Below are 26,707 nucleotides of genomic sequence, written 5' to 3' on the forward strand. Positions count from 1 at the left end.
ACATTTGGCATGCTGAAGAAGAATAGTTACCTTTGGCAAACAGAGTTCCACAATCATAATAGAGTCAATTAGCTAGCAATGTTCGTTAATGAAGTTGAAAGCTGACATGCCAAAAATACTGTGCAAGGCAGAATTATAGCACAGTGAGTGCCATTTGAAAAGCTGGCAGTTCTGATGTTAATCAGATGTATGAAATGTTTATGTAAAAAGGCATAGAACTGAGACACATATTGGATGCAGGAAGTAAAATTTGCTTAAAGAATGTTTATAAAAAATCTTGAAAGATAAAAAGCTTGGAATTACATTAGAAACAGAGAGTCTAATTCTTGTACATTAAAAGTAGCTTAGTTGGACATAGTGGACTTAAAGTGACTTAAAGAAGTGTCTGTGAAAGAAATGTATGGACTCTGATATTTAACATTATAGATACATAATGTTATATTTCCAGGGAACAAGAACCTGACCCTGAGTCAGTGAAAGCTTTCCTACTGAACTCTATTGTATAAGTGAGTAAGAAGTGCCATGCCTGATTTGTGCTGTTTAAGGGAAAGTAGATGGTGGAAACAAAACTTTAAGCCAGGCCTTTTACGGAAGTAGTAGATCAGATCAGAACACACACAGACCCAGTAACTTCTAGTAACTGAATCTAGCCTCCCTCTTTCTCAATACACAACTGATACTACAGATACATATAAGCTACACCAAACATTCAAGCTTGTTGGCCAACACAATACCACAGGTTGTGGAATGTTTCCCAGGAATGGCCAAATACTTAAGATATTAGAAAGCTCAAAAGCCACAATTCCAGTGCCAGAGGGAGGCAGTGAGTGTCTCCAATGCCCTTAAAACCACAGAGCATTATATTAACATTTACATATCCTAATAAGCAGACCACACACCAGGTTCCAGGGTGGGGAAAAAAACACTGCAGGCCTGAACTGGGAAGTAATTTTCCTCCTAACCTCCACGTGGTGACTGTTGGAAGGATGGGATGATGACAGTAGTAGTCACCTGTTCACTGAGATTTACTGCATCAAAGTGATGCTGCCAACAAAACACAATGCAAATAAGTAAAAAAGAAGGTTGGGAAAATGGGCAGAAGCTTGCAGGGTTGCTGCTTATCCATGTGGGTTGAGAGTGACTACAGGACAACCTTCAAGGGTTCGCTTAAACATATTTTATTAGGGTTTCTAAAGGTCTCACAGGCGTTAATTGAGGCTTAAGCCTAAGGGACTGCGAGGGTGGCTTTCTTAAATCTGTGATGATAATGTTTTATTACTCTGGGTCTACTTGGTGGTTTCCATGCTATCCCTGCTTTCCAGTGTGTAGTCACTGAAATAAAGAGTTACTAGCACTTGACCAATAGCTTGTACAAATAAAAAGCTCTTGAAGTTGCTTTTTTTTTTTCACTGTAAGCATGTCAAGTGAATGATTTTTAACTTTAAATTACCTTGATTTATTTAGAATCTGTAGTTGCCCATATGAGGTAATTTTGGAGTTAACTGACAAATCCACAACTTTTTGATATTTTACTTCATGAAATAAAATTTACTTTGCTTTGAAAGAAATTAAGGGCATAATGAAATTAGATTTAAGCCCACTGTATAATGCATTGCATTTGGTTCACTGGTAAAAACCTTCTCAGTATCTCAATTCTTTATAATCTATCAGTTTTAAAAATGAAACACTTTACATTTTCTCCATTTAGTTAGCATCAGCTAAGATTCACAGATTTGTTATCCATGTACTTACCATATATATTTAGAAAAATTATATAAGTAGCTTTGATAAATCAGAGCCAAACCCCTGTTAGCTGCCATTAAACTGGCTTATCCAAACACATTTTACTTTTCTACATATATGGCTACAAGAGAAAAGAATTAGCCTGGAAAAATTACTTTCATACGGGAATAAGGCTTGCACGTGTCACTGGAAATCTGCTTATTAAAATGATCATGCCAACACTCCACTCACACTTAAAACCCCAAACACCGCTTTTAAGCTCAGAGAAAAGAGAAATGAGCGTTTCCAATAGAGCAAGACTCTTTGTGCTTGACCTAGAAGGATGGTGAATCCATCAACTGTCTCAGAGGTGAAAATACTCTACATTTTGCTCAATTGAATCTTAGGAGTCCCAGTTCAGGAAAGCACTTTAAGCACAAACTTCTCTGGTTTCTGAAAAGGGCTTAGGTATCTCCTTCACTTCATTGACTTTAAATAAGAAATAGCGTGAAAGCCTTCTTAAGTTGGCCAATCAGCTACGATACATACATTTTGTACGCCGTATCATTACTATGATCCTGAAAACTGACTTTGTCCAACAAGAACATTATTTATTTAAAACATATCACCTAATATCTAGCAAAACAGGGTTTGATCTTATAGTCATCTCACATAGTACCATTCTTATGGGAGTCCAAGATGATTCTGTTTGCATTAAGGGGGTAAAGTCAGCAAATGCATCATGTTGCTCTCTAATTTTTTTTTAAGACTCTTGCTAAATAAAGGCTTTGTTTATTTAATTTTTGCAGAGTCTGGGCAATTTCAAAGTGCACAATGTTTTTCTAAGTACATCACTTGCAAATTAATTTAAAATATACTTATTTTTTAACCCTGGTTTATAAATTTCCTTGTCTTATGTAGCTATGGCTGCTGTCTTAGCATTTCAGTGTACATAGGAAAACAGGTTACTGAATGAGCTGCTGAAAAATCCCAAATAGTGTAATTTAGTATCATATTCATCAAGCCTATTTAGGCAGCTGAAATTATACAGCCTTCACGCCATCCCAATGATGTCTATCATCTACATCAAACAAATATGAGGGATAGTGGGTTTTTTCCAAGAACATTTGATTGTGTTAATCTTCTCAGCAGAGTCATACAAAATCATGACTTGCCTAGTAAAGTTCTTATTAGCTGAGGCTAATTAATGTCAGAGGAGATCATGCATCTTCTGAATGTGTTGCCAAGCAAAGTTAAAAGAAGGACACGTGAAATGCAGTGCGTGGATGGATCTTGGTGTTTATCACAAAATAATCTGTCAAGCTGCAGACTGAAACAAATAATAGCAACTTAAATAGTTTCTTCCTGGAGTCTCAGCATTGGACTATAAATATTAAAATATAATGTATTTACCTATGGTCTATTTTGGTATGAAAGTAGCTTATAACTACTCTTTACTTTCTTTTTGCTTCCTGGAAATTGGAAATAAAAAAACCCACAATGAAAATCCAAGACAGGTTCTACAGACATTTATGTCTATAAAACACATCATAAAATTAAATTCTCCAGCCCTGTCTGTTGTTAGAAGAGCGCCTTTGTGGCTACCTCTTAACTACTGGTCACTAGAAGAGGCTTCCTCTATTGACTATGTTAATCTTAACCTCGAGTGTCCCAGCTTTTGCTATACACTGTTTGTGGTAACATGAGAACAATGCATATTCTTCTGATGTGATAAAGATCTTTTTCCTAATACACTTTTTTATGACGTTCTGACATTATCTTTAATTCTGCATTTTAGATTTTTACGGCATGTGCTGTACTCAAAGCACTGTTTTCGCCTAGGAATCCCTTTTCTAAATTGGCATCATGTCAAACTGATTTGACAAATTCTTCTCCTAACCACATGTGTGTAATTTTCAGTTTCTCCTTTAAGGAGATGGGAGGTAACACTTCATTTACAGCACTGTGCCTGTGAGCAGAATTAGCTGGGACATTTTTTTGTTAAAATTTAAGTGAATAAAAGGGGTTAATAAACACCACTCCCTATGTCCCATTGATGCAGATGGAAACTTTGGTAAGTGTGCAGGCAAGTATTCAAGAGTCTGCACTAATAATGCTGAAAGTTAGACTGGGAACAGGTATCTATGACTCAACCATTCAGTTTTCATGTGGTCGATTCCAGCATGGCTCCCTCCTGAAGAAGGATAGCACAATCAGTATCTTGGGGACTTCCAGGGAAAGTTTTCCCAGGACCCTTAGCCAGAGAGGTTCATTGTCATATACAGATCCAAAATACCTCCATGGGGCTACAGGGGCAATAGAAATGAGTCTACACAGATCTTCTTATCCATTGAAAAAGCTCATTCTGGCTCAACTGGCAAGTAAGCAGCAGTGGTCCCTAGCAGCTGCCAGTAGCTGAAAAGGCACAGAAGAAAAGCCGCAGTTATCCCGGGACTGACCTATGCACACATTTTCATCGTCCAGCTCTGCAGAAGCATTTCTGAAGTAGCCCAGCCTGCATAACTCACAGTGCTGACCTCTAGTGTTGTGCTTACAGCTCACGCAAATGACCGTATTGAGCAGCTCGATGTAACTGCACCGGTTGGAGTGCCCGAAGCATTCACAGTCTTTCAAGGAAGAACAGAAATGTATACAAAATGTATACAGCAGCAGAGTAATAGCACATTACATGCTTAGTAAAAATGAACCATGAATCAAAGTATGAATGAATGGCACATACATGTTAATCAATGTAACATGGACAACAGCAGATGTTTATCTGCAATGAAAGTGAAGTTTGTTTCAGGCAGGTTAGCGTGACCCGACGATCATGGCATGACGTCAAAGCTTGGCTGTTGTTGGCAGACCGGATGGAACTGAAGCATTTGCAGTTGTAAACCTTTCGGGGCTACTGGAGGCTCAGTTTCCACTGACAGAAATACACATCTTTTTGCACATTTGAGATGAGTATAAATCAAGACATGGAAAACCTTCCTCATATTAAAAATATTAAATACGGTGGACAAAATTGTCAAACTCCATCACGCTTAAATCCACAACTGCAAGTAAAATAAAAGCTTTGTTCTTACATAAATGGTAAGTATTAAAAAACACTACTGAATGCGGGCTACAGTAAGTAGTAGGCATCTGGGGAACTAGACTATTTCATTTTAAGATCAAACAAATACCAAGTTTGACAATTTCGGCCAGCACCTACTAAAACAGTTAACAAAGAAGAAAAGGAAAGAGGAGAGGTGTTATTTAAGAGCTACTGCATTGTACTTCTGAGGTAGGATAAACTCATTTTTATTTTCTGAGATGAAAAAAAATTGAGCCAGAAAAGAGAGTGAAAATTCTGAAGTGTGTACTAAATAGAAGGCATGCTTACTGCAGTCATCTGAGATGCAGCTGGCATGAGAGCCGCTCTTTAAACCCCCCATCACTAAACATAGAATGCTAGTGCCTTTTAGTCTTTAAAAACAAGCAATGTTTGGTTTTATGCAAAAGAAGTAGATATTAGAAATGTATCAGTATCATTATAGAAGGCACAACTATGCTTTTTGTAGAAAGCTTGTGGAAGTTTGATCACTCAACTATGAGACTATGAGCCCAGAATGAATGCAGGAAAGGTTATTAGGATGATCAGAGCAGAGGAGAACCTATTTAAAAAGTGAAGACTAGTATAATTTGGCTTGTTTAGTCCAGGAAACTGAAGACAGGGGTTATCACTTGCCTGTAAATACATCAAGGAGAGAGCTGCCTGCCATGAATATCTGCACTAATGGACAGCATTGGCACAAGAACAAATGGGTGTTATTTGGCCACTGAAAAAAATTCAGCTGGAAATGAGGAGATGGTATCTAGCCATTAGGGCGCTGAGGTTCTTGAACAGTCTTCCAGTTTGTAGCAAAGCCACTGATGCTTTAGAGATGTAGTTTACTAACTGGTGAAAGAGATTATGGTTTGTTTCCTGCATTAATGGAGTACTGAGTGCAGTGACTTGGAAGGGCTTCAAGGTCTTGAAGTTAATTTAGCCTGAAATAAGATAAAGCTGTAGCAGAGAGTGTAAAATGTTCCCACACATGACAGGGGCCAAGTTCCTTGCACTGCTGGGGTATAGTTTGCTGCTGATTATTCTAGGGCACCTAATGAGCAACTGGTTGTTTGCATACAGCATCAGATACAATGTATGTGCCTCTCTGTATTTTTATAAAGAAACAGCAATAAGATTATATTATGCACAACTAATACACATATATTCTTTGGCTGTTTTCTGATGTACTGGGCTCTAAATAGACACCATCTTTTCTTATGCTGTACAATACTTAGCACAACATATGTTTCAGTGTTGAGAGATGCCTTTCTGCTGCCAGGAAACATCAATTCAATTTAAAATACACATGTACTTAACATATATGCACTCTTGTTCTCTTTCATGATATACTGCTAAACTGATGTTTTGTGGTTCACGCAAATCTGATAATTTTGATGCCTATAACTGCTGGAGTATAGTAAAATATTTGGTGTACCAGTCTCAGTATGTTACCCCTTGACATAATTGAGAGAGGAGGAAAAAAGTGTTAATGTTTATTGTCTTGCAACTGGTCAGTATGATACAGCATCTCATCCAGCTACCCAGCAAAATTTCTCCCCTAGTATATACATCTTGTTCAAGTAAAACCTGCCTGTGTGGGGCAGTGGCAACAGATCTGAAAGTGGAAACTAGCAGTAGCAAATCAGGAGTCACAGGGAAAATTGTTGTAAGTTTTTGTGGGTTTGATTTTTAAAATAAGAAAGGCTAGTTAGTGATAAGCAATTTGATCCTTCTTAATGTCAGATGTTAACATCTCACAGAACATCTAACCGAGACAGCAATGCTCAGCAATGCTGTCTCAGTCTTTCTGTCTGACAAGGGACCTTTCTTCTGCTATTATTAGACAATTTGTTTTGGTGAGACAATACTGTCCATACTGGTGTGTTTGTCAGACTTGCAGCTAAACATAATCACACTGTAGGTCAATTTAGAGGAAATAATATACCTTATTTTCCAAATCAGTAACAGGCAGCAGAAGACTACATTTTTACATTTCAAAAATATGCATACTATAAAGATGTGACAATAAATTCTACTACTGCACATAATTCAATAATTCTACTACTGCACATAATTAGCCATTACAAAATCACAGGAAACAAAGCTGCACATAAAGTAATTCACTCTGTAACAAGGCTTGCTCCAAGTTATGATTTGGACTGAAGAAACATCTAATAATTACGAAGGACTTAGTTTGATGTACACACATGCTCCTAAACGTATGCTGAAGTGCTACCAAAGTTCAGACAGAATCATCAACATTAGAGGTAAACAATGAGACCAATTCTTATACTTGGTTGCACTCCTATGGGTTCTGCTCTTCTGTAACAACTGCACTGTGTGAAAGAAGGCCTTTGTCTCAAAGTTAGCTTATACTAACATCCTGGAAAGCTCTAGGAATCTTGATTGTCAGACTAGTAAATGTTACATGGTATAGGAAAAACCCCATTCAACTCAAAACCAGTTTAATCTTCTGATCAAATATTAGCAATGGCACACAGGAAAAAAGAAAGGCATTGCAAGTAATGATTAATTATTTTTTTTGCTTATTTTCACTCCCTCCACTCCTCCATTTGCTAGTGCAATAATATAAACTTATTTTGCTTACTGCTGTTGGCTTGATCAGTGAATCATTTTTACATCCCCCTGTGTTTATAGAAAAAGCTATGTAAAGAGTCCTCATATGATTGAATTGCAATTATCTTCTCCACTGGCTACATGAAGTGCTACCCTAAACCAGACAAACATAATTTGTAGAATTGCATTCCGCATCATGCCAGCTGGGAAGCTAATACCCGTCAATGCTGTATGGCCATATGTGGCCATATGTGGTGCACCTTAACCAGCACACCAAGACCAGAAAGTAGCCTGCTTATTAAACTTGTCAAAGCACAGTTTAAGTTTTTTATGCACATGCCTCCGGCTGGCAGCCCAACTACTTTTTGCAAAGCCATGCAATCACTGAAAGAGACAGCGGGAAGTATCATAATCAGGCTGCAAATGGTTTACCAGCAATGAAATTACATGAGCTTACAGTGCTAGAAAACGCTGCTCTCAGTTTGGAATACCACGTCAGAAAAGGCACAGATAAACTGGAGATGGTTTAAAGCTGAGTAACAATAAGGAGTAAATGGTTTGGAAAATAAAACCTTAGAGGAGAGGTAAAGATGGCTAGATGGGTTTAATGTGAAGGAGAAAGGGAAAAGAGATAGCCATGTTAGATCTGATAATTGTCTTTGGATGATTCAGGGATTGACAAATCCCTTGCCAACTCACAGAAGGATTGATTGTATGAGCCTTTAAAGACTATTTCCAATCTTATGTTGCAACAATCTTGATCCTGCTGTAGAAATCATGATAAAATTACCTACTGAAGGAGGCTTATAAAGAGGTTGATCATTTAATTGTTTTGTTTCTATAAATTAAATACTCCCCCCACCCCCATTAAAATGCTATGCATTTACATCTTGAGTTGACATGCTACTGTGCTGGGGGAAAAGGTTCAGCTGAAGCTTCAGCTGTGACCAATAAAATATGAAACCTCATCAAATGAAACAATGGTAAACACACATGGAGGGAAAGCATAATTTTAAAACTAAGACGGGTATTGCATGAGACAGCTATTAGTGTCATTTTCTAATTAAAAGTACAGAGTATTTAAAGAAAAGTGTATTCAGAAATCATTAAAATATTTTCTTTTTCATATCCCAGTAACTCTGCATCCTCCTCTATATACTAACAAAAGGCAAGCAAAGGAGATTTCATTGTAACCTTAGAAATGACCTGCTTTATAACAAACAGTATAGCTTGTTATCACGATCTCATCAAAGCAGTCAAATTAAGTTCAAACACTCGTTAATATCCCTATTCCCCATTTATATGTTCTTCACAAAAAATGAGATATTCACAATAGCTACAGAAAGACAAAACATCTTTATACATACTCTTCACAGATAAATTGATGAGGAAGAACAATGAGAAGATCTTAGGGTTCAGATTGTGAATGACAGATACGCAAATGAAACAGGTTGCCTGTAAGAGCGAATATTGGCATCCTTCATTATGCCTATAGAATTCCATTATTTTGATAAAACACTGAAACAACCGTTCAAAATGTAGTGCCTACACTCTGAATTTGCACACTGTTGTGAAAAAAATGAAGATGTAAGGCACAGTTACAATGCATTTACATGGCATTTACAGATACTACTTGAGGATATGGACAATGACATTTAATGTATTGTTTGCCCTTAACTAATCTACTTATGTATACTCCTTTACAATTAAAGCATCTTAGTGAAGAAAACAAGACTCCAGCAAATATTTGCTTTCTAGGCAACAATCTGAATTATTATATTCATACATTTAACTCCTTTAAAAACAAATGCCATATCACTTTATACGCCAACAGTGACTGTCTAAGAAGCGTATTTATTATTTAATTTGTACGGCTTATGTTTATGCGACTTAATACTTCTATTGTCAATGAAGATGCCTCACCAGTAAGCTGATGGGTACACTTCACAGATATTCCAGATTCATACAGTGCAGTGTTTTCACAACACAGAGCACTATGGAATCACTGTATGAATCCAAGAATTCCTACCTCTCTTGTGGTTTGCAACTTGAACAGAAGAAACAGTTGACATAGCTAATTTGGGAGCAACTGGATAGGTAATAAAATGAACAGCAAATTAGAAAAGGTATCATATAGGAACAAATCAAAAGAGAAAATAAAGAAGTTTATTTTAATAACTTTTAAGTTAACAGCAGTTATTTTTTTTGTAAGGAAGAGGGGGTAAATGAGGGAAAATGAGTTCTATATTATCAACTATTAAATCACTTGAACTGTAATATCCAAAATAAAGAAAAGGGATGTAGTTCACATCTAAACATTTTTGTTTTAGATGTCATTTGACAGTTTCTGCCATTCCATGACTACTCACTATGTGGTAACCAGAGTGGTCTGCAAAAGGTTTTATTAAATTTACATGCATATTTATTCTGGCCTAATAGGGTAAACAAAGAAAACACGATAAAATAATACAAGGTATAGGCAAATTTCTGTAATTATTCTCATCTATGCTATCTTTGAACGAAATATTTAATCTACAATAAATGTTAAACACTGTAACAATGTGCTGCAAATGCATAATCTGAATGGAAATGCTTTTAAGTTTTTGTGTTTTGTCCTCTCTATCAAAGCATCAAAACTAAATTTACTAAAACTCTTATTTTTGGGAAGAAACACCGAATAATTTTGTGCTGTTCAAGACACATTTTGCAATGAAGTTAAGCTTTAGATCACAAGCAATATAATTAAGCAATGAAATCCATTAGAAATGCTAAGTATCATTTCACTGGGAATGTTTTGATTTAAAATTCATGTGAATAATGTAGGCTAATCCTTACAGAGAACAGTGGAGCAGAGATCAATCTGGGAGGGTTTTTTTGTTTGTTTGTTTTAGGCACACATGTTAAAACTTGGAAAATATAATATGAGCTAAATGAAGTTACTGCAATGCAAAGTATCACTTTGTCAGGGATAGTTAATTTAAAATATATGTGAATAATAGAGGCTAAAATACATTGTTAACCCATATAGAGAGCACAGATCAATTAGTATTTTCTGTTTGATTGGGCACATAGAGACTTGCACATATAACATGGTGGATTTTTATGTATGTGCATGTGTTTTGATTCAGTCATCATTATCAATAGATTTAAACACAGACCCTCTAATGTAGTTCCCCAACAGATTCCCAATATGTTTCATTCAGTTTAGTAGCTAATTTCTACACCAACTTTTCACTAGTTTTATTCTCCATCTATACGTTTTATAACACAGAAAGGGCACCCTTTGAACAATCAAAGCATGCCACAGACCAGATTTCTGCAGGGATTTTTCATGAAGCAACAGTCAGTAAATAAGGAGAACAAAAGGATGTTATTCTCTATAATGAACAATCATTTTGAAATGTGAAGTGTAGCTGAACACAACTTCAAATAATCAAGAATCTTACTTTTATTATTCATCTTAAAACGTTGTTCTGTCTTTTAAAGCTAATCATCATGCCATAGTCTGTGAGTAATTTTTTGTGTGGCACTCAAATTGCAGAAAAATGACTCTGTCCGGCAGAGAATACTGTATTGTGGATGGCATGCAGGCTGGAATGCCTCTTAGCTCACTTGGGAAAACAATGTGGAAACAAGACATTAAAAATGGGTTTGATGTAGACAATGACAATCTTTTTCACTCAAGAATCTCGAAACTTACTCAAGGTATAGACTGCTGTCTAAACAACTCCAATATTATCTAGAAGTTTCTGCATATCAGTAATTTTAACCTGTGCATCTGCTTTCCTAGACTTTTTGCAGTGATGATGTGCATAGTCTGAATGTTGGAAGACTTCAGATAAGGTTTGTTTTATGGTTAGTTTCTCACAGAACAGCATTACTTAGCACCAGAAGAAAAATTAGTTGGATTATCATTGTTACTAGTTTTGTCACCATGAGGGACTTCTTGAAAGCAATTTCAGTAATTTTAGACCACTAGGAATTTTACAGCATCCTACCTTGGTTTGGTTTAGAAACCTCAAGGGAAGAAATATTCGGCCATATCCTATCAAACTTTGGAGGATCTGCATGCATCAGGAAAAATTAGGTTTTGTTATTTACATCTGTGATATTGTTCTAAACAGGCAAGCATATGGACAAAGACATAGATTACAAACATCCACTACTGAACTACTCTAGGTTACACTCGAACAGTACATGACTCCACAGTGAACAAGAAAACAAGCAATTGATGATTCCCAAAACACCAAATGGACATAAAATACTGTGCATAACAATTTATCTTCCATGGTTTAAAATATGATTTTTCTTGATGAGAAGATATCCTAGACCAGTATGTGTCATTCTAACACCAGGAACAAAACTGCAACATGTTCCATTAAATCTGCTCTGTAGAGATAAAGTGACAATATCAGACAAATACGAATGTCTTACCAAAACCACATATCTTACCGTAACATCCTGTTCAAGAGCCTTTTAACAGAATTATACTTCTTCAGAAGTATACTTATTCTTCACAAGAAATATATTTACCAGTACAGCGGACCTTTTCTTTTGCTTTCACACTTTTAACTGTCTTATCTATTTCCTATCATCTGTACTGATCTATTTTACAGCTTGGCTTTGTAAGATCATTAAGTGTCTACATTTCTTAAAGATCCTACATAGTATGTTACCTACATGTAGAAGAATTTAGTCTCACAGCGAATGAGTTAACTATGTCTCTTCAGAGCTTCATGGCCTTTGGTCAATGTTCTTTGGGGCTGGGGCAGTGGTGAGTGATAATCCTTAGCAGAGTGATGCTTGGTGTTGGGGCTGAGAATAGGTAAAGCGGATGGGGTCACAAAAGAAGGAAAGGAAGCTTTTCTTTGGGCCCTGACCTGGGAAATGGTCTTTATACTCTCCTCATTTTTCTGTTATAATCTTTTCTCTGGTTCAATCTGTCTGGGCTGGAATATCAGATTTGGACCACATTTTTATTACTTTCTGTGAGTACTGCAGTGGTTGATATCATTTCTGAGCAGAAGAGAATTTTCCTTAATGGTCACATCAGCCTACATAATTGTTATATTAGCGGAGAGAGCTATTTCTTCATTTCTACCTACAAGGAACTCAGTTAAGTAGTGAGTAGATTGCAGCTGTCACAAACTGGTTGGCATTAAGGCTCTAGGCTTATAGGTTTTTTTGGATGAAGGTGTGTTTCACTGTTATGTCTGCCTTAGTGTAAGAACTGCAGGGATGCTATGACAAAAAGACTGGGGCTCCAAACATCTGATGTAGAAGGAGAACATGATTTTTTCCATAGTATCTACTAACCCATTTGTCAAGGTTGAAGAGAAATTTGTGGGGATGGCTGTCCCTGAAGTCCTCCCACATGGAAAACAATTCAGGGAAAGGATGATGATCTGCACTTAGCCATTTAATGTTAGGATGAAAGAAAAACTGAGTCAGTCAGGTAGATTCCCAGTCTGTGAATTGATAAAAAAATACCCTGCCTGTACTGGTCAGATCCACCAATTCACACATATAGGAAGTGCAAACACAATAGTCATAGCGTATGACAAAAGGTATCTAAAAGCCATACTTATTGAAGTGGTACAACAACCCTAACCTGCTGAAAGACTCTATTTCCATGGACCTGAGACACAACCCTCCTCCTCCTCTTGAAACACTGACTGACAGGTTATATTAAAAAACTTTCAAGCACACACAGACAAATTGCTTGTACAGTTAATTCACTGTTAAAGTTTTGGTAGTTTTAGGAACATTTAGACCTGACCTAGAGATTTTGAAGTGACTGGACATTAGAGAATACATATAAAAATCAGAAGCTAAAAAAGGAAAAGCAATCTTTATTGTCTACGTTGTCCTGCTGTCCCCTGAGCCTTTCTCTTTTAGCCATCATACAACATCAGGGTTGTTGTAGAAAACCTGTAACTTTTCAGATCAGAGCTTCCAATATCCTGCTTCTGTTGTTGAATACTGGATAGCACACCTACTCCAAAAATTCACACGCATAATGATCTGCAATTTAAATGGCCTAAGTATTACCAAAAGCAAAAGTAATAGTGTCAAAGCTTTGTAATGTCTTAGGACTAACCCTCTGGAATATCTGTCATTTAATAAAACTCTAAATAGTATATAGAAAATAATATATTCTGTACAATCTGATTCATATAATAAATAATATTTCATATACAATCTTCTTCTGATGATGATTTCCCCAAGTAATCTCCTGTCTTGTTCAAATAAAATCATTACTTGTACGACAGAAAAAAAAAAGTGTTACATATTTCTTAATAACGTTGTAAATGATATAGATCTATGCTCATTTTAGCAAACTTTCTCAAAATGGATGTTGTGACTTACTGCAAAATAATTAGAAATTCCCTGACCCTTTAAATTATGTTACATTGAGCTGAGTTTCTTAATGGACATTCAAACCAATAGAGAGCATATTTACAGTGTTTGCAGATTACCAATTAAGCATTATTACTGGTGATTATTACTATTTATAATAATAACCTTAGAAGTGACTTTTGGAGACCCTTTCCTCATAGTAAGGTCAACTTAAAAGTCAGATTAGGTTGTTCAGGGTCATATCCAGCTGAGACCAGCTGCTGCCTTTAGTGTCTCTGGGATGGTTGGTAATGTGGTTAATGCTCCCAGGGACTTAATCTTCTCAGTCCTTAGGTTTTTTTTAATATTTGGTAAAAATATTTTTTTCTTATATTCTTATTCATGGAATGTATTATCACCAAGATTACGGATTTCTTGATAAAGGCCTTTCTTCTTATCTTTGAAATTTTCTGGGTTTGTGTGTTGTTTTCTTTTTTAATGGAGACAACTTTACATGCTTTATCTAAAAAGGTATGTGAGACATCCAAGTCAAGGATTGTCGACTGTCATTCGCGCAAGTACCTTGAAGCAGGGTGAGTCATCCTTTGAACAGTCACTGGGAAGATTCATTTAGCAGCTAGTTATTCTTTTATAGCAACTTGTGAAAGTCCTTAGTGATTACCACCAAGGGTTTTATTTATAAAGAAGCTGACTAGATAAACCAAGCTCTACCAGAACTGTTTGATGTATGGACACTGTATTGTGTAATTAAAGTAATTATTTGCCAGAATAATTACTGATTAATAATCAGAAAAATTACTGATGAATTTTGGTGTAGGTATTCTAGAAGATGTATAAATCTACTGTAATACATTCTGTGAGAGTTATTCTGGGCAAACAAGGCTACTGAAATGGGAAAGGAGTTTCCAAATGTACATTTTAGTGTTATCATTTAAAAGTGAAGTTACTGTAGGCACCTTTAAGAGTACAGGTATGTGGGCTATATGACTGAGCAGAAAATCAGATACGACATTGTGATTTTATAGCCAATTACGTGCAGAAAATAACTATTGTTAAAAAAAATACTTACTTTCATGAATAAGGAGAAACTGATTGCATGATATTTATTAAGTGTGTGATAATTTTCTTTTTTTTCCCCTCACAATCTGTATTTTTCTGTATATATATTGGAATTACTTATGGTATTGAATGAAGAAAATCTGTCTCAAATATTCACTGCGCTGATGTAAGCACCATGGGCTGCATCACGATTTCAGATTGGGGAAACAATTTCAGCCTGATTGCAACCAGATATCTGCACAGGAAATAAACCAAAAAAGTCATGATATTGGTAGAAATTAATCAGCACTTTGTTGTTTTCTTACTTCAGTCAAGTACCGAGATGGCAGTAAAATTAAAATGTGTTCCCACTGAGGGAGGCTACCCTTCCTCAGGGATGAAGAGCGCAGGTGATAAAGCATACGAAGGTCAAGTTGTTGGCTGGACTTCTGTGTTCTATGGCAGATAGTGTATTTTCATCTCCTAAACTGTTTCTGCTGATCTGGTCCATAAACAATGCATTTGCTGAGAATTACTAATAATAAATCAGTGAGTCTTAAACAATGCTCACTGTAATGGCAGACAGGGAGCACTTGTGTTGACAACTACCATTACTTATTTAAATTATAGTAACAGTAAGCAACCCTAGTGAGAAACTCTGATTAAGATGCCTTTTAAGTTTTCTTCAACTTCCATTTAAACACAAAAAAGCATTAAAAAATTGTCAGTGTAGGCTTAATGACTCTAGAAGTCCATGTTTCTAGTCACAGAAAACTGACCTGCCTGTTTTAAACCATGAGTAGCTGAGACTAAATATCTGTTCTAAAATATAGATGTCTGCTGAGCACAGTGGAGTTCTATGTGTGACAGTAGGTTTAGATGTTAATATCAGACAAAAAATTAGGAATAAAAAAAATAATGCTCACTGAAGCCAATGGCAGATTTAGTAACTGCTGAAATAATTGGGTGTGTTTGTATCAGATCATATTCCATCACTTATTGTAAAGATCACACTATCATTATTACAGCATTTCTATCTCATTAGGTTGGTTTGAAATTACGATAACCTACCTCACATAAAATTTCCTTTTCAGCAACTTCATAACAATGCAAAATCTAATTAATCAAAAGGGAAGAAATGCTGAAAAAGTTTCTTTATAAAACTCACCTCTTTATTTTACTATATATAATTTTTAAAAAAATACTTGGCCATTGTTAGGCAATCTTTTTTTGGAGCAATGTAGGAAGTTTCATACCTGATCCTCTGAAGAAAGGAGAATTCTGCATAAATGTGAAGAAGTGGTTGTTTTATGGCAGCTCCTCAGCCATAACAGCTTTTATAACTGTTGGAAGAATTTAAATGCAATTAGTCCTTTACTTGCTGTCTTTGAGTAAAAGAAAATGATCTTTTAGAGGCTTAAAAAAATTAAAAATCCAATGATCCACCTCTGGAAACTTTTAGATTTAAGAAAAAAATCCACTGATTTTAAAAAATGTGTTGGCTAATTCTCAAACTAATAAAGTCCGAGGGAGTGTTCTTCAATTGTACATATTTCCACTAAAATATTTGCAAAAGTGCACAATGAATTCAAGTGTTTCTGGAAGGCAATATTTAGGTAATTTGTCATGACAAAAAATGTCAATTATTCTGTTGATAGTTTGGGGGGTGTATTATTTTGCTTTTTATTTTGATTGTTTCTACTTTTTCCTGCAAAGATGCTGAAATCGGCTGGTTGACTGGGATTATTGTACAGTAATTCACAACTGATGAAGAACAGTAAATTAAGATCTTTTTTAAAAAATCAGAATGCTGATTTGGAAATCTTATTCTTCCCTTGTACTCCATGAGTATATGTGTAAAGAACAGAAAGAAAAAAAGGAGAGGCTAAACCACAGAACTTCATTTCTCCTAGCGATTACTCCCCAAGCTTTATGGACAATTAGATTTTAAAATATTTTGCTGGATTATACCTGCTCTCTATAACCTTCCCTGAGTAACTGTAGCTAAGCTTGCATTTTGCAGGTGCAATATGTTTTGCACGGGTACAAAGGTATATACTGAAATGCCCATATCTTATTTTCTACAGTGCCTTAGCACTTGATTGTTTATTAATGCCTAAAATAAAGGTAATTGTGAACTAAGTATTTTCGCATATATTATAGCAAATAAAAGAAGCACTGAAAAGACAATTTGACTGCTTCACTGTTTTTAGGTAACCCCAAGATGATGAAGGCAGACTGAGACGAAGAATAAGAAATGATACTAAACTGTAAGTGGCCATGTCTACTTGACTGGTGAGAGTGGCTCTTCTTATCTGTTAAAATTGGTGGATCTGGCAAAACAAAAACTGAAATAAAAGCTCCGACAAATCCCACCCCAACAACCAGTCACCAGTCTTTGGAGCAGCGTTGGCAGTTTCTGGCCCTGCACTAGAAATCACTCTGCAAAAAGATTCTGCTCAGAGCCGGGGTCAGCACGCTGAACTGATATCCTAGTTAAGCAGAAGAAAACTGGCTTTGTTATGAATTCTACCAGCTAAATAAACTACTCCCAATGTCTTTTATTTGGAATGTTAATTTTTTTTCACGGACTGTGTTCAAATGACTGCATTATACCACATAGGCTATTAGTACTTTCTTTCAGCTCAGCAATGTTTTAATAAAATGAAAAGTCTAATTCTTAAAGTGAAAAATTCTGAGTGCCTCAAAGTATTAAAGGATGGAAAACAAATACTGTTACTGGCTTGATATTATAATCAGTTACTTAGATAAGGTAATTGCATTAGACTAGGAGTCTGATTAACTGTATTTATTAAAAAGTCAGATTTGAATAAAACTGAATTGAAATGAGAACAGTTTGCTAGTATGTCCAAAATTATATATATTAATTTGAAGACAATATTTAAATGTTCTAAGGAGAAAAACAACTTAATGGTTTCTCAACAGTACCATGCTCTCTCTAAAACTTCACCTCAAATACTAATAGAAATGTAACGTACAACCTAGTTATGCATGTTTATATCCTACTGACATATCTGGGTGGGTGGCCTGTAGTGCAGAGCTTGGCATTGTAATGGCTTTGATCTCATGACTGTAAATTTAATGCAAGAACTTCTGTTACTGCAAGGGGGCAAAATCCGATGAAAATCTTTTGTGTTGTTAGAAATAAGAAAAAAATAATCTGCTAGTGTTTGCTCTCATGGCCTTTAATATGTATTTTTATCATAGTAAACTTTCATAACAAATACATAAAACAAATAAAGCTACAATTTTCCTGACACTGTTTTTGTCCCAGAAAAACACCTACTAGATCTTTCAAGGTTAAGAAAACAATAAAATACAAATGTGCCCATTCAGTGGGGTTTTTTTGGTTTTTTTTTTTTTTACTTTTGTGTCTTGCATTCATTAGCATTAAAAAAAATCTTTTATTTTCTCTTATTTGAAATTGGCTATAAAGAACAAAAACGTAGAGAACAAAGGATAAAATACCATTTGATTATCGTGATTGCATCTTGCATTTGGGTGCACGGTCTGTCTCTAAACTCTGACTCATCTGCCACCAGCAGGCTTTAAGGTGATAATCACCCACACAGAGCTATTTGCACATCATGTCTACCCTATCCTGTATCTAATTATAGCCTTTATAACAAACTGTTTAGCATAATTAGTGGAGTTATGCTTTACAGGAATAAAGACAGAAGCTATAGTTTAGACGATTCAACTTTTTGAAGGCATTCATGTACAGATTAGTAACGTTGGTATATGATTACAATAATGAACATTTTGATGCATTGGTCTATGTAAAATTGTACAATCATTATTTTAGCAAGTAAGATAATGTAACTTTCAGAATATTTACATACTGTATGTAAGCATTGCTTAAAATTATAGAATGGTTTTGGGACTCATTAATTGCTAGCACTTTCACCAGTATTTTTCCAGACATGGCTGAAAGATGCTGAAAGGGACAGCATTGGAATCAAGAATGCTGGAAATGACTAGTGAACCTATTATTCAACTGATAGACAACAGCAGGTACAAATGACCTTAATGGGAAAGCTCTGGGGTTGTTAATTTAATTTTTTTTTTTTCTTCTAGATGATCAGAAAGGATGTTTACCTAATGACCCTTTTTGAATTGTGGTCAAACTTTAATGATGAGTTGCTTTAATACAAGATCCTTTAAGGTAAAAAATGGAATAGGTAATGATACATATATGTGCGCACAGGTAAATTTATTTTTCTTTGCTTGCTTTCATTGCAGTCTTAAAAGTGTTAAATGAACATCACTTGCAGAGGCATCTTTGTATGCTGGCAGTTCTGTCTTCATAACCCTCTATCGTAGCCCCATCCTCCTTCTATTAGGAAAAGCTTGAAGCACACAAAAGCCAACCCTCCTCCACCCTTAGCTCCTACCCAAAATAAAACCCAAACTGTATCTCCTGAGAGTAACTTCCTGTCCCCAAATGGGGAAAAACTCTGCTGATATGAACACAAATTTTGTATTAGCATAGACAAAAGAAGAAATCATGCAGAATCCATTAAAGTAGCCACAACTAATTAATCTTGTTTGGTTTTCTGCATTAATAGTACTTCTATTAAATTCTCTTAGAGACCAGGATAAATTTATGTGTTCTATCCTTGTTTAACAATAATTCTATTATTTCTATTTTATAGGAAAGATGTTCAGAACATTGTGCAAATAGAACTATTTTTCCCTTGAGCTATTTAAGAAAAAAACACATGAAAAAGACAAGCAGTGTGCCAGTATTTACTTGTGCTTATGAAGAGGTGCCCATGCTTCATCCTTCCCAGGTAGGCAAAGAAACTTGTTGAATTCTACCACATATTATTCCAAGACATTTACAGCAGATTAAAAACAAAGCAGAGTCTTGCAGAAACTCTTTCATTTCCTGTGGAATGTTAAACGGAATTTTCTCCATTCATAATAGATAAACTGTACTAATCACCCCAGTATTAAATAGAAAGAGGTCAACAATGCATCCTTTCAGGTCACCATTGTTTAAAAGGTATTTGAGTTTCCCTATTAAGTTTTCAAAGGCCAACATCTGCTGATGCTCAGAAATGTAGATGTGGTGACAAAGGCTGTATGGAGTGTGAAGTGAAAACACAATCATATAGTCCATGCAACACAGTACGAAGAAACTATAGCACAACCAAACTCCAAAGAGCTATTTTCCCATTCATCCCATTTCTGCTTTTAATGACAAGAATATTCCTGAGAATACTGACATAAACTTCTTTTTCATTTAGTTCATTTTTTTTGATTATAAAATACATGCATAAACACAAACTTCTGAAAATCATGCAAATGCTAAAGGAGATACTACAGTGGGAAAACTACATTATTAAGAATGGATGCTTTCATTTGCATGCTATTGTCATTGATGCTGTTTTACTACTTAAAGCTGCAAAACAGATGCCATGGCCTGCAGCTATTAATGCTACTCTCATTTCTGAGGAGGTTAGTTTTGATGGTTAGTTTTGCTGTCTAGAGCTCAGCAAATCAGCACCATTTATGAGTTTAAGTAAACTGAGCTGATTTATAAACTGACAGACCTGACCCTGCATCATAAGAAGTAAGACTGTTTAACCCAAATTATTGGAAGCTCTTCAGCTGGATATCAGGTATGGCAAATTGCATTTTACTACTGTGATATTTTATCATTGTGATAGTCCTGCATCAGGATCCCATTTCTACCTGCCTGCGCTATTTGTTATCAGCTAAGGTGTCATGACTGTGCGCACTTCTCAGCTGCTTCTCAGAACTTGGCTAGACTCACAGCTGAGCTGCTGTCAATTGTTTTATTTAACTAATCATCTCTCATTAATCATTTCATTGATACATCAGTTCTTTACATAATGCTGTTATGGTTCTGTTATAGTTTGGGTGTAATATTTTGGTGCTGTAATTGCATACAGGGAAGTAGGAAGTAACACTATTCTGTTTATTTTGTGATGTAAAGACTGGTTCAAAGGCCATTGGGTTAATGCAAAGACACCAGGAGATGCACTGCATTTGATGAGCTACTTCGTAAAAATGAAAACTCTTCCACTGAAAAACTTTTCCATTTGCTCTTCAAATTTAGTCCTATATGTCTCTGTTATTAGCAAACATTATTTTTTTCTTTTCTTTTCTTTTTTTTTTTTTTTGCAAACATGCTCAACAAATGTTTTCTGTGGAATGGTGTCTTAATTCTCCGTAACATACTCAGTTTTACAGAACTCAGTTTTCATCTGCTGATCAGAAACGATCAGAAATCTGCAGTTGAAGGCAGATGTGTTGTCAGGAGTGATGTTCTCTCTGACTATGCAACACGGTTACATGGTGATGCAACAGAGGAAGGCAGATACGTAGCACCTGCACTATAGAGCACATTTTCAGAGAAACATGATCTACAACAGAAAGGGATGTTGGGAAATTAGATCCAAGAAGTTGAATAACAATGCAAAACAATACTGGTTTTATTACTTACTACCAATACTGGAAATACTGGGTATACCTGTAGAGAAAGAAAACACAGAATAATATAGTTAGATGCTTGCTGCGGTTGGCTGAGCTACTACATCTAAGATTCTGAAAACAATTTCCTCATAATTTTCAGAATATTTCATCAATACATAGTTAAACTCAAGCAACTGCCAACATGTACTTAGCCCTTTATAAATGCAGAGCCTTTAGATTTTTCAGTACGAGGCTGCAGGGACCACTAAAATGTATTGACAGATGGGTATTTCTGGGAACCTCACACGCTCCCTGAACTTCACGAATTTGTTCGGAATAGTTTTGTAGTTCAACTAACCAGCCATTAGGTTTAATGCTTTAGATAAAAATATCAGTCATGCATGTATTATGCAGATCTAGGAGAATAATTTAACCAGGGAATAGATGCATTGCTAACTGCTTTGGCCAGCTGCTTAAATCAGTTGATACCTTCTGTTGTATTAACTGCATATAGCTATTTTTTTTTCCCTCTTTTACCTGATGGCTACATAAATTAAGCTATGGAGAAAGGCAATTGAGCAAAACAATCTAATGCATTAGGCTGGACATATTGACTAAGCCTCTCATTGATTCCCCCCTCCTCCTCGGCTTTCATTTCAATTCTTAAGCTAAATTAATGCAATGAAACCATTCCAAAGGCAGGTGAGAATAACCAGAAGAGGTGGGGCTGCTGAGGAGTAAAAATCCTTTGCTAGATCAGCAATGCTGGATCTCATATTGCACGATGCAGTCCAAACATGTAGCTTGTTGTCAGGTCTGCCCTGAAAAGTGTGTAGCAAAGAAATAGGGACATGAAATCTTTCCTGAATGCCATTTTCTTTAGATTAAATGGCATTGTTAACGGCACTATTGCTAATCTCTTGGGTTAATGTGACAAACAGCAGATCAGTGTTTAAATCCTGGACGTTTGCATCCTCTTAGTTAACTACAGGTTGCCTTTTTAAAGTTTTATTGACTTTGATGGCATACATTTTACTGCAGAAATCTGTCTGTTTCTCCATTAAACATCTGCTAGACTTTTTTCAACATCTATCTTGAAGTTTGGTCTTACTCTGAGATGGTATAGACTTCATTTTGCAATTAAGTAAACTGGAGTGGAGGAATGTCTGGGAGGAAATTAATATTCACTGTAAGCAAGGGTGTAGAGTCAAGTTGTGAACATTTCTAACTCATGGCACAGCTAAAACAATGCTGAAGTAACTACATTTGCAGAACAGTGATCGTAACCCAGTCTTTTCTGTTTCACCCTGTCAGCCCTGGCACACATGCCAGAACTGCAGCTCTTTGGTTTCATATCCTATGGAACCTGAGGTCTGGCAGAGCACTGGGCACTGTCCTGGAGACAGCACCATTGTGAATCAAGCCCCACATACAAATATTGTTTGCAAACTGAAATATTTCTACTTCGGATGAGATTAACATGCATTTTCCAAAATTTTAGAATGATGGGGTTTTAAGAGCTAAATAAAAATATCATCATAATAGAACAATGCTGTTTTAGTTCTAAAAGTAGCAAAAAGTGCTTTGTCTATTATGATATTGTAAGAGAACTTCTATCCCTTTATCTTAAATGTCAAAAAGGCAATCAATTTTCAAATAATTTTCCCTGAAGTTTCAGTTACTGCTTGCTTACATTTTTGCAAGTCATTGTAGCTCTCTCAAATTAGCAGGATTTGTTTCCCTTTATACACTGCTGGTAACTGCACAAATATTAGATAAAATACTGAAGCTGCATTCTTGCACTTACACTTCCATTGTGAAATGGCATTTGTATTTCCTCTGGGGATACTCCCCCGCCTCAAATGACTCTCTCTCCTACACACACATAGAAATATCCTTTCCTTTCTTTCCTGAACAGATTGCAGCAGAGAGAGAGGTTTTCCTGCAGGTCTGCTCTCGTCATTTTACTGTATTTAAAAATTGTCAATGAATTCATAGTGATATATACTTCCTGGGAGAGAATAAAGGAAACAAGACGCCTGCTAGCCTGAAGGGCTCTGTATTAATCTTGCAAGGTTCTCTTCAGCTTCTGTTTGAAAAGCTCTTTTTCCATTTATTTTCCTGAAATGGGGAAATCTTCCAGAACCAGCTTGATTTTGTGATGTCAGGTATCCTTGTACGTGGTCACTGGCCTTGATACTGCACTACTTTATACCCTTTCTGCTTAAGAGTGTGAATGGCACATCTAAGTTTGTCAAGAAAAGAGCTCTTAGGTAGGGCCATGAAGCAGAATCGAGAAACACTCAAAACTGCACATATGATACGAAAATTATTCTTAGTAAGAGCGTTCTTGTGAGATCTGGAGTTAGATATTGAGGGTAGCTCCTGAATTCAGCTAAGCTGTGTTTGGTGCAGGTCCTTAGGTAAGGAGGCACAGGAGGTGTGATTCTGCCTATTCCTCTCAGTCAGTGTGGAGGCAGGCGGGGGCCTGACCACACGGATCCTACCGTGGCACTAGTGCCAAGGACCCAGGGACACCCACAAGTAGTGGGGACTAATTCTACTGCTGCCAGAAACTTGTATGTTATGTGACGTGGATCATTTCTGTTCAGCCTTCTATTGAAATCTGTGAGTACTTTGCAGCATTGAAATGATGTGAACAGTTTAGAGTGAGAGATAAAAAATCAGGCTCGTTACATCCCTTGACGAACAGCTCTTCAGGTAGACATGAGCAAGTAATTATATTTATGTATATTCAATTGTAAAACCAAAGCAATGTTCACTCTAAATTATCTTCCAGTTTAAATCACTGGAATGGTTACTAATGGTAATAGTTTTATAGTGAGTAAACAGAAAGGAAAGCATGCAAAAGAAGTTCAGGGGTGGTTACTGCCCCTGAAATGGCAAATATTACAGAAGTCTCTAATACTATATTATTTCTGACTTTACTTGAGGCTGGTGGTTTGGTATGTTACACCTTCAATGTAAGTGCATCTAAATTTCCATGCATTACTTCAGAGAAAAAAAAAATCTTGTATTTTCCTTTCATGCAGTCTTCTGCATCTGCCCTGTAATTTTCTTGTTTCCCTTTTTCCCAGAAATGGGTTGTTTTAGCTATCAGCTACCATTGAGCTGACTATTGAGAACGGAGAAAAAAAGCAAATCAGATGTTGGCAGAGAAAGCAAGATTTTTATTTCTTCTATAGATTGTGTGTATGTGAAATCCATAACAGAAAGGAACAGCACCAAGCTTTCGGTGAGAAGGGCCACACTGCTCCTTACAGTCTCAGGGTGGGTCACACACTGCAGTCCCTCGTATTACCTGTGTTGTCAATGTCTGTGTGAGGTTCCCACCAGCAGAACAAATAATCTACATCTCCTCCTGGGTAGGGAGTACATATGGGATGAAGGAATTATTCTATCAACTCAGTCTTGGCTACCATCTTTCCCATGGGCTTCTCTGCCTCTTCTCCATCACAAGCTGAACGTCTACCTGCTGTACAGCAGGGAGCCAGGGGAAGGCTCCTGCTGCTATTGAAATACTACACCCAACTCACAGCTCGCTCACATTCAAGGAAAGAGTGTCACAAAGAGCTCAGTGAATTATCCAGGTGAGGTGAATCCAGCCCAGAAACTGAGAATTAAGACTGTGTCCTATGAAGGGATGGCAGGATATGATAGTAAATAATGCAGTGCAAGTTTGGATTCAGATTAATTGCTGATCAAAGCTGTGAAAGAGCTTTTCTGACAAAACAGACATCCTTATAACTGCACTCTACAACACACATTTTAACTCTTCGACAGGAACAAAATACAGAGCGTTCCGTAGCAAAGAGTCAGAGCGGGGTTGTTAATGCCATATTTGATCTTTTGCTAGAACGCATGCTGCAGCCTGACAGCACTCCCTGCAGGGAGCCTTTTTTTCCCTTTGCCACTTCTCACTGAGGAATGATTGCAATATCAGATCCTCAGCATCAATTCCAGAAGTTCTGAATTCTATAGTAATTTAAAGCCCCAAGAAGCTGGAGGAACCTAACATCTTGTAATCCTTCAAAGGGAATTATCGTTATGATCATAGCAGTAAACTTTTTGAGTATTGCCAAACCTGTATTCAGCTAAAGGACCATACACAGTGAAAGGCCCATTTCTTAGGAAATTTCACGTTTCATTGCAAGAGCCCTAAAACTCCCGCTACTGTCAATTTTGCAGTTGCTTGCTCTGTAAAGATTGAGAATTTTTCGATTCCCAGAAAAGGAACAGTTTAGATAAAGTTTGTTATCCTCCATCTCTGCTTTCCCAAGCAATATCACCCCAGATAAACGGGACAGAGAAAATAGTTATTGGTTTATTGGATAATGCCTTTTAAAATGTGGGGCTTTTCTCATAATGTTTTAGTGAACTCCAAACCAGTATTAAAAAGCTCTCTGTCTAGGAATCTTCCGGTGAGATCAAATGAATTTCTTCAAGTAATCATAATTTACTTAGAATATTAGGTATCAGAAACTTCAAAAAGCCTATGACTCAAACAATTTTTAGAACTTTGAGTATCTCATAACAGACACTTTGCATTCTTTCTGCTTAAGGACCAGAACCCTCTTTCATTGCTCCTCTTCACTGTATATAGCAAAAAGAGAGTTGTTTGAAACCAGTGAGGGATGAAGCAATTCATTTTGCTGCAACAGATGCCACTATAATCAGTACAAACAACTAACTCACCAGGGTTATGCAAGAAGGTAGAGTGCTGAAGAATAATTTTTCAAGCCCCATTTAAAAAAAGTACATCTCATGCTATTTATAGTATATTGTTTTTTAGGTATGTACCTGCAATGTTTTCCTGGCCATTGTGCTGGATATATGCTGGAGGGAAATTAGTGTATCATTAACAGGTTTTCCTGACACTTTCGTCTTCCTGAATGGTCTTGATAGACTACAGTTTTGCCCTAACTGTCAAGATTCCCAGCCTGACACAGCTTTTGTGCAACATCTTCCTGTGGCTTTACATCTTCTGCAAGCTTCATGAGTCAAAATTAATATGCAATATAAAATAGGAACAATAAAAAGCTTTGTTGTTTCATAACTTATAGAATTCATGTCTTCCTCCTTCTCTATGAAAGTGGTTAGCAAAATCATCAAGGAGCAACATTTTACATCTTAAACGTGAGTGTCCCGTTCCTTCAAATCGAGATAATGTGGGATCACCTCCTGTACCTCAGTCATGAAGTAGTCGCTGGAAAGCTCCTTCCAGTTGTGTCGGAGAATGGGGCCCTTAGGAAATGGGACACTGTACTTTATGAGTCTGCTTTGACAGGACAGCAGGATGTGTGATCTTTTCAGTTACAAAGATCCATGCTACTTGGATTCCTGAACAGAAAGCTTGCCATCACGCAGCCTCTTAATTTACTCTGGTCCTTTGTGTCAGCAAATATTCATAGGAGAATCTACACATGCAGA

General features: G+C 36.4%; 1 protein-coding gene across 10 annotated transcripts in view; it reads right to left on the minus strand.

Moving 5' to 3' along the window:
• NTNG1 (netrin G1) overlaps positions 1-26,707 on the minus strand; it is a 159,381-nt gene that overhangs the window by 27,577 nt on the left and 105,097 nt on the right. For 4 of the 10 annotated variants that reach the window (XM_069862570.1, XM_069862571.1, XM_069862574.1 and 1 more), the window contains exons 5-6: positions 21,288-21,314; positions 4,182-4,349 (exon numbers count right to left, since the gene is read on the minus strand). In XM_069862570.1, the coding sequence (XP_069718671.1) occupies positions 4,182-4,349; positions 21,288-21,314 (195 nt within the window). Of the gene's footprint in view, positions 1-4,181; positions 4,350-9,422; positions 9,483-11,391; positions 11,458-21,287; positions 21,315-26,707 lie in introns of all 10 variants that reach the window. The other 6 variants (XM_069862578.1, XM_069862573.1, XM_069862579.1 and 3 more) reach the window with 4 other exon arrangements.

Source organism: Phaenicophaeus curvirostris, chromosome 8 (assembly GCF_032191515.1).
Source record: "Phaenicophaeus curvirostris isolate KB17595 chromosome 8, BPBGC_Pcur_1.0, whole genome shotgun sequence".
Classification (NCBI taxonomy): Eukaryota; Metazoa; Chordata; class Aves; order Cuculiformes; family Cuculidae; genus Phaenicophaeus; species Phaenicophaeus curvirostris.